The sequence below is a fragment of the Fukomys damarensis genome, unplaced genomic scaffold (assembly GCF_012274545.1).
Source record: "Fukomys damarensis isolate Sample0158 unplaced genomic scaffold, DMR_v1.0_HiC HiC_scaffold_12, whole genome shotgun sequence".
Taxonomy (NCBI): domain Eukaryota; kingdom Metazoa; phylum Chordata; class Mammalia; order Rodentia; family Bathyergidae; genus Fukomys; species Fukomys damarensis.
This window is the reverse complement of record NW_022900924.1, coordinates 19,144,675-19,153,597: the sequence shown is the minus strand read 5'-3', so window position 1 is coordinate 19,153,597 and position 8,923 is coordinate 19,144,675. Positions and strand designations below refer to the sequence as shown.

At 44.2% G+C, this 8,923-nt stretch overlaps 1 protein-coding gene across 1 annotated transcript in view; it reads right to left on the bottom strand.

Moving 5' to 3' along the window:
* Positions 1 to 3,894: 3,894 nt before the first annotated feature.
* The window catches only part of Gtf2h3 (general transcription factor IIH subunit 3), a 15,777-nt gene continuing 10,748 nt past the window's right edge, over positions 3,895 to 8,923 (bottom strand). The window contains exons 10-13 of the mRNA XM_010604310.3: positions 5,298 to 5,366; positions 4,491 to 4,626; positions 4,371 to 4,407; positions 3,895 to 4,301 (exon numbers count right to left, since the gene is read on the bottom strand). Of these exons, the coding sequence (XP_010602612.1) occupies positions 4,232 to 4,301; positions 4,371 to 4,407; positions 4,491 to 4,626; positions 5,298 to 5,366 (312 nt within the window). The 3' untranslated portion in view covers positions 3,895 to 4,231. The remainder of the gene's footprint in view (positions 4,302 to 4,370; positions 4,408 to 4,490; positions 4,627 to 5,297; positions 5,367 to 8,923) is intronic.

Below are 8,923 nucleotides of genomic sequence, written 5' to 3'. Positions count from 1 at the left end.
AGGGACACTAGAAACAAGCTCAGGGGACAACAGGGACCAACTCCAAACAAGTTACACCAATGAAAGAAGACAACACAAAACTCCTGTGTTGTGAATTCCATTTATACCAAAGGTCCAGAATAAGCAAAGCCTGAGACAGGAAGTAGCATCGGGGTTGCCACGAACAAGGAGAAATGGGATTTCTTTTGGGGATGGTGGAAATGTTCTAAAACTAAATAGTGGTGATGGTTGCACCTACCTGTGAATATAGTAAAAGCCACTGGATATAGTTTGTTTGTTTTTTTTAATTATTGGGGCAGGTCTTCCTATGTAGCCCAGGCTGGCCTAATAACTCATGGATCCTCCTGCCTCAGCCTCCCAAGTGCTGGGATTACAGACATGCACCACCACATCCAGCTGGATTACACATTTTTGTAACAAAATGGTTTTATGTTGTTTGTTTTGCACCAGAGATCAAACTTGGGTCCTTGCACTTACGAGACTGGCACCAGAACCACTGAGCTAAATCCCAGGCCCTGGATTATACATTTTTAAATACGCACTATTTAAAGGCTGAGGCAGGAGGATTTCTGTGACCATCCTGGGCTACATACTGAGTTAAACCAATCTAAACTATGTAAGAAGACCCTATCTCAAAAACAAATAATAAAAAAATTTTGTCCTGGTACTGAGGAATGAACACAAGGCTTTCACAACCTTTTTTAGTTTTTGAGTCTTGCTAAATTGCTTAGTTAACAAGGCTGGATTTGATCTTGCAATCATCCTGCTTCAGCCTCCTGAGTAGATGGGATTACAGATGTGCATCACTGTGCCTGGCATTATTGCTTTTATTTTTCTGGTGCTGGGGATTATTTTATTAACTCTTTGCCCCGAGCCACATTCTCAACCCTTTTCACTACTTTCTGAGACAATCTCACTGAGTTGCTATGTTTTCCAGGCTGGCCTCAAACTGGTGGTGACCCTTCTGTCTCGGTCTCCTGAGGGCTGGGATCACAGGGGCGTGACACCACACCAGGTCACACTCTTCTTCATTTAGGTGCTGCTACCTCAGGTAAAAGCTAGAGTCAGTGCCTCTGTGGACTCCGCGCAGCTAACAGCCGTCCCTAGTAGTGGGTCACTTGCCAGATCTTCAGCCCTAGTCTGTCGATCATGGCAGGACAGGGACATCTACACCTTGCTTGATGTCTTCATTTCTGTCAGTAGGCACCACGGGCATAAAATCCCAATTCAGCCAGGTGTGGTGGGGCACACGTATAATCCCAGCACTGGAGGAGGCTGAGACAGGAGGATCAGAGGATCACTGCGAGTTTAAGGCCAGTCTAGACTACACAGGGAGACCCTGTCTCTAAAACAAATTCCAAATCAGCTGTTCGCGCCCAGCCCTGACCTTACACCCAGCCCTGCTGTATACAGCATTACTGGGTTACCGGTGTACCTGGGATCAATGTGGGGCTGTTGGAAATACTCCACACTCCTTAGGGAAATAGCAGTGCTCTCACCGGTCATTCTGGATTATCTCAAGTACACAAAAGCATTTTTTTAAAAGGCAACACAGTAGGAATCCTTGTGTAAAGACTACTCTTGGGACAGCAGGGTTGATGCCTGAAGTTACTTCTTTTCGGGGGCTACTAGAGATTGAACCCCACTGCCTTCCGAACCGTGTAACTGCTTGGCAAAAGGCTAACAGGACAGATCTCGTGTCGGTGATGACAGCATCATACCACAGCCCACTTTTCTGGCATTAAAACCAGCTGTCTTCATCCAGTGAAAAAACCAAGCAATGGCGATGTTTGTTTTGCTCCCACCATAAAATATAGGCAAACATCTAATCTTTCTTCTCATATTTTTATGCTCAGAAATCTTGTACTGAGCCAGGACAAGTGGCTCACACCTATAACCCAGGATTTAGGAGGCAGAGGCAGGAAGATTCCGGAAGTTTGGGTCCCACCTAGACAACGTAGCAAGATCCTACCTAGAAAGAGAGGGAAAGAGAGAAAGAGAGAAGGGAGAAGGGGGGACCTGGGGATATAAACTCATACGAAGGCTCTGGGTTCCATTCCCAGTAGTACAAAAAAAAATTAAAAATTAAACCAGGCCGGGTATTTAGCTCAGCAGTGCCGCCACCTGCCTCAAAAGTGCAAGGTCCCGAGTTTAACCCCTGGTACCAAAAAAATTAAACATGTTAAATCCTTCATGCCAATGTATTACTGTACAGCATTTATAATAGTATTTTCGTGTATAATTTTGGCAAGACGTGAAATTTTAAAATTGACAAATGACAAATCCACTTAAAAATAGGTCAAATCCATTTGATGATGAGTTGAATGAACATAAGATAAACAATTAATAGGAAGAAATAATTCAACCAACTCTGAAAATTTAAATATTTTATTGAACAAATTAATATATAATAAATCATAAACACAACAGCTAAAACTTAAACAGAACTAAGGAAGCATATAAAACAGTTCAGAAATAAGCAAGCCTTGTTCACTTATGTGAAACTATGAAAAAACAATGAAATTATGCATCTTTTAGATCTTTATTTCCTACACTAAAGATTTCCACTAAGCTCAATTAGTCCATGAAATAGGACACTTTATATGTTTAAAAGACAAACTGATCTCAAACTCAAGGACTAACAAATATTGCAAAGGGATTATCAAAATCTTTGTGTATTTGTTTACAAAACTGCAAAGGCACAATAAAAAAATCTACCTGAAATTATTGAACCAAACACACATTACCTAATACTCAGCTTCAGAGATGGTCTCAGTTGGGTGTGGTGATGCACACCTGTAATCCCAGTACTCATGAAGCTGAGGCAGGAGGATCTCTGTGAGTTCCAGGACAGCCTGGTCTACATAGTGAGTTCAAGGTGTCAGCCTGGACTACCTAGGAAAACCTTGTGCAAAAAACAAAAACAAAAATGGGGGAGATCTAAAGAGTTTTCAATCCTATTTGTATACAAAGTTTTATACATAAATTATTTTTGTCAATATACTTTTTTGGGGGGCGGGTTTGAGACAGGTTCTCACTATGTAGTTGAGACTGACCTGGAACTCTCTATGTAGCCAAGGCTGGTCTCAAACTCACAGCGATCCTCCTGCCTCAGCTTCCCCAGTGCTGGGATTACAGGCATGCGCCTCCACACCCGGCTTATCAATATACTTTTAAGAAACTCCAAACCAGCCATCATTCCTTAAACTTCCTGTACTATACTGAAAATTAAGAAGACTTTTAATTAATTTCTAGGAAAATTATTAAGTAGAAGTGTCTAGGGAAATATCTCAAGGAAAGATAATAGAAAAATAATGTTTTTATTGTTGAAATTACAAATGTTTCTTTTGAATTTATGAAAAGTTTCAGTATTTGGCTCAGCACTTCTAGAAAGAGTTCCCCAATACTAATGTATGGACCGTTTTTGATATTGGTGATTGACCTCAGGGCCTTTCCACAGAGCTACATTAGTTCCTTTCTATTTTTTATTTTGAGACAGGTTCTGGTTAAATTGCCAGGGCTGGGGTAGAACTTAACAATCCTCCTGCCTCAGCCTCCCAGAGTGCAGGGATCACAGGTGTGAAACAGACACCGCCCAGCTTTTAATGGTTTCCCGCCCCCCCCCATTAAAAAATGACAGAATTCTATGTGCAGACAAGTAACCCAGATTTATTCTCCCCAGTAAATTCCCCTTTGAACCTAACATCAGCTTTCACCAAAAAGCTCTTCTCACCACTGTTTCTGAAGAAAAACTTGCAAGCAGCCTCCGGCCCTTGCTCGCCGTATTCATCTGAAGTCAGATTCTGTAGTTATTGGGGGACGCATTATTCTGAGGATTTGGAGAACTGTCCAAAGACACAGCACGGTTAGACCAAAGAATACACATCTGCCAACATCCAAGGCTGCTCTGGACACGGACATGGGGTGTATTCCACAACTATCCGGAGGCTCGGTGTGATCTGAGGCCGCTCTCTCGGTTACTTTCTCCAATGCTGGGCCCACCTTCGCAGTAAGGATGCAGACTTGGGAAGAGGACCAAAGCCTAGAATCGGCGACGGCAGGCGGCTCTGACAAATGAGCCCCATTAAAAAGTCAAAGCCACAAACCTATGCTTTCTCCAGCCCGAGCAGACTTGGGGAGACGCTCTGGGCCAGGATGTCCACATCAGCTTCCCCAGGGAGATTCTCCCACCATCTCTATGCACAACAGCCTTAAAGGAAACCCCACTGTGTCATGCGGAGACTTTCAGCTTCTTCTTCTTGGCCTTCAGCACAGGAGGAAGCGAAATCTTGAAGGCCGTCCTGAAAGGCCGAGGAACAGGTGAGCGCCCATGGCCCCGAGTGCGAGCCACCCGCCCGCCCGATACTTACTCACACGTGGTGCAGATGGGGCTGAAGTTGCAGAAAACTGCGAAATAAAACAAAGCAGATGGGTGAGACGCTTCCTACTGCGTCACCATGGGAGGGAGGCACGGCCCGGCCAGGACTTACTCGACAGACACACAGAGCACACGTAGCCGATCTCGATGAGGTTCCGGTGACAGAAGCAAGCCGCCCGGTAGTCAACATGAATCGGGGGCGGGAGGATTAACTGAGCTCTCTGGTCTTGATCAGGAAGAAAAACCCACTGTAAAAAATAAATGCTTAGTCTGGGGATGCAGCTCAGCAGCACCATGCCTGCCTCGCAAGTGCAAGGTCCTGAGTTTGATCCCTGGTACAAAAACTAAAATAAAATAAACGAAGACAGGAGACCTTGACATACAACACGGGGAAAAAAGTAACCAAGGGTCAAAACACACATAAACATGAACACATCACTAAGTCAAGAGTCTCCTTGCCGAGTGCTGGTGGCCTGTGCTATATTCCTAACACTTGGAAGGCTGAGGCAGGAGGACTGCGTGAGCCCAGGAGTTTAAGGCCAACATGGGCAAAAAAGTGAGACCAACAAAAAAATTCTTAAAAGTCTAGGCTTCCCGCCCCCAGTACTGAGGATTGAACCCAGGGTCTCTGTAATGAGCTACATCCCCAAGTTGGGCTGAATATTGTGAGATCCTCCTGCCTCAGCCTCCCAGAGTCCTGGGATGATGAGTCTGCACCATTCCTGGTGAAGAAAAGCATTTTTATTCATTCAACATTTACCGAGCAGGTACACATACTGTACTATGTTAAAACCAGTCATACACCACTCTGTACAGCCTATAGAGAGAGTGCAAGGACCAACTGACGCCCACCCTTCAAAGGCACAGATTCTCCCCACCCTGAAGCCCCACACCACTGGTACCACCGTCCTGTCCTTACCAATAAATACTGCAGCAGGGATGGCATCTGGGGCACCTTGAGGTACAGCCCTCCTGTGATGTCACAAGCCTGCAAGACACAGAGGCGCTGCCACAGGGCTGCGGGGCACGGGGCCAGCCGAGCTCGGTGCAGGGCACGTGTGAGGCAGTGAATGAGGCTGGGCGATGTCACAGGCTGTGACCCCCATCAAGGGGATTTCTCTGGGGAGGCAACACAGACGCAGGAGTGCAGGAAGGCAGGGACAAGCCGTTGAGCACCCGAGGGCAGTAGGCAACAGGAGCACAACATCGCCTGTGTCCTCAGACCACGGAAGGGATCCCTGGACCCCAGTGTGTGAGATCCAGAAGCGTGTGCGTGTGTCTGTGTGTGTGTGTGTGTGTGTGTGTGTGTGTGTGTGTGTGCAACGAGCAGCAACATGATCGCATCTGATGTGCAGAGAGGTGCAGCTTTGGCGGGAGGAGCGAGTGTGCAACAGGAGGCAGCTGTCTAGCTTCTGCAGCCCCTGCAGGGAAGGCCGGTGCAAGATTCGAGATTTGCTGGTAGACTGAAGGGAGGGCAAGACAGTCAGGCCTGGGCTCGACCCAGTGGACCGCTCTGCCACCTAGGAGACAGGGAAGGTGGCCCTGGGAGGCAGAGGCTGCGTGCAAAAGCAGAACTCTGTGCATGCCCAGCAAGCTGCAGACACAGGCAGGATGTGCAAGAGAAATCACTGCGCCTGCACAAGGCTGCCGCAGAGCAGGGGCTGGGCCGCCAGAGACAGACACAGAGGGCTGCGCAGGCGCAGAGCAGGCTTTCACAATCCCGCCAGAAGAAGGCTGCAGTTAACTGCATAGACAGAAATGTGCGGCTAAAACCTAGTCAATCGTGTTGGTTTTTAATACTGAAATATAATCGTTTATGTAAAAGGATATATAATGTGTAAAATGGCTTAAATAACAAAATGAAAATATATCACTTAGTATGATCTGCTCATTACACGTTGCATACCTATGTAGATATGCCCCACTGCACCCCACAAATATGTGCAATTACGATGCATCATTAAAAATAAAATCTATTTTAAAAATAACAAAAGAGCTAGATGTGGTGGCACACACCTGTAATCTGGAAGGCTGAGGCAGGAGGATCAACATAAGTTTGAGGCCAGTCTGGGCTATGTAGTGAGTTCAAGGCCAGCCTCGACTCTATATAGTGAGCCCCTGTCTCAAAAAACCCCCAAATCAGAGAGCCACGCCTTCTCCCGCCCCAGCCGCCATTGCTCAAGCGCTGGGAAGATAGCTGCGCGGGCGTCCCTGAACCCCCATAAGTCCCCCCCGCACACGCACTCTCAGACCTCCTGACTGTGCAAGTCTTTGGACCCACGCTGCAGAGGCAGAGGTGGTCATCAAGGGTATATTTCTGAGTTCCCAACTTTGAACATCTTTAAAGAAAGTTGCATGGGAAACCTATAAGAGAACGTTGTGGAGTTCAACCATTCAGAAAGTTGGGGAACTCAATCTGGGCCTTGCAGCCCTAGGTCAGTCAGCGTCACGGGGTTCAGCCATCAGCTAACTGAGACCAGGGGTCTTGCATCCTCACTCTGTCTGAGCCATTAAATGGTAAATACACTATATTGAAATTTTGTTCACTGAAGACATGTTCTGGACTGCTTCTTGATTTCAATTTAATTCAAATGATTTAAGGGTGATAGACTAGTGACTACCACAGGTGGTCAGTGTCCAAGTAGTGCTTGATCTTAATGTGTTGCTGATTGTATCAGTTGGGGTAAAGCATTGTGGTTGATTTGATGAGCTGTTTTCTCTGATGTTTTGAAGATGAGAATGTCTGTGGGTCATTAGAGACACAAAAGCTAGGGCACAACTATATCAGGAAGATTTGGGTGATCATCCAGAGATTAAACCAAGGACAGTCCGACAACAAAAATAAAAATGAGAAAACACTTAAGCAAGACACAAGGACAGACTTCCAGTTCACCAATGGCAAACAGTAGGGAAAATGAGGATGAAAAGGCCGATAGGGAACCACCAGGATACCCTGAACTGAAAGCATAGGAAGTAACAAAACAGATCAATCAGGCTCTAGAAAAATTCAAAACAGAAATAATTTCCCAGATAACCACAGAAATAGTGAGCAAAATGGAAGTCGCGATTCGAGACTCTAGAGCAGAAACTGACAAAAAAATAGATGAGCTCAGGACCATGATAGAAGCCATGAAGGCCCAGCATAAGAAAGAAATGGAAAAAATAAACGCCCAACATAGGAAAGAAATGGAATCCATAAAACAGATTCAAACAGATATCCAGGAGATTAAACACTCCATAGAAAGTGTACGCAACAGAATAAAAGAATGCAAAGATAGACTCTCAGATGTAGAAGATAAGATTGCAGTCAGTGACCATGAAAAGAGAGATCTCTTAAAAACAGTAAGGGATCATGAGAAATCGATCCAACAACTCCTAGATGATGCAAAGAAGAATAACATAAGACTGATAGGAATACATGAAGTAGCAGGAGAAAATACAAATGACTTTAAAAAGCTGTTCGCAGAATTAATGACAGAAAACTTCCCAAACAGAGGGGAAGAATTTGACATTCAGATAACTGAGGCATATGGGACCCCAACTAGCTACAATCAAAAAAAAAATCTACACCTATACATATAATAATCAAGATCCCAGAAACCCAACAGAAGAACAAAATACTACAAGCAGTAAGAGAAAAGAAACAAATCACATACAAAGGAAAGCCCATCAGAATCACAGCAGACTTTTCAACACAAACCCTTGGGGCAAGGACAGCCTGGAATGAGATATTTCAAGTACTAAAAGAGAACAACCTCCAACCTAGACTGATGTATCCAGCAAAACTCTCTTTCAAAATGGATGGGGAAATAAGACACTTCCACGACAAAGAACACCTGAGAAACTACATGAATACCGAACCAGCACTACAAGGAATTCTAAACAAGATCCTAGAAAAAGACAATGAAGGCAACAACATCATGAGGCCCAACAGAGCAAATCAAATAGGCAAGGCAAGAAATTAAAAGGAGAAGGTGAAAAAGTAAAAAGTCAACAAAAGGTTAATAACATGTCAATAATAAGTCAGTACATATCAGCTATAATCAGCAATGTCAATGGCCTCAACTCACCAATCAAGAGAAATAGACTGGCAAAATGGAATAAGCAGCAAAATCTAACAATATGTTGTATACAAGAAACACACCTAGTGCAAAAAGAAGCCCATAGACTGAAAGTGAAAAGACAGAAAACAATTCTCCATGTGACAGGAGCCCAGAAAAAAAAAAAAAAAACAGGAGTAGCAATCTTATTTGCAGACAAAGTAAATTTCAAACCAAAACTGATTCTAGTATTACTGATGTAGGATGGTACTGTATCATACCTCTATGAATGTAAAATATCTTGTACCTGCTTTATGATACATAGTGGGGACTGTGCTTTATCAGAGTCACATTTAATGATATTACTCTAGAATGTTCTCTTTCCAGATGATGATTAAGATGCTAATAAAAAAAATGGTGCCAGGTACCACAACAGCAACAGAACTTTGCTGTTTTCTGGATATTATTCTTTTGGGTTTTTTTGTTTTGCTTTTTTTTTTTTTTT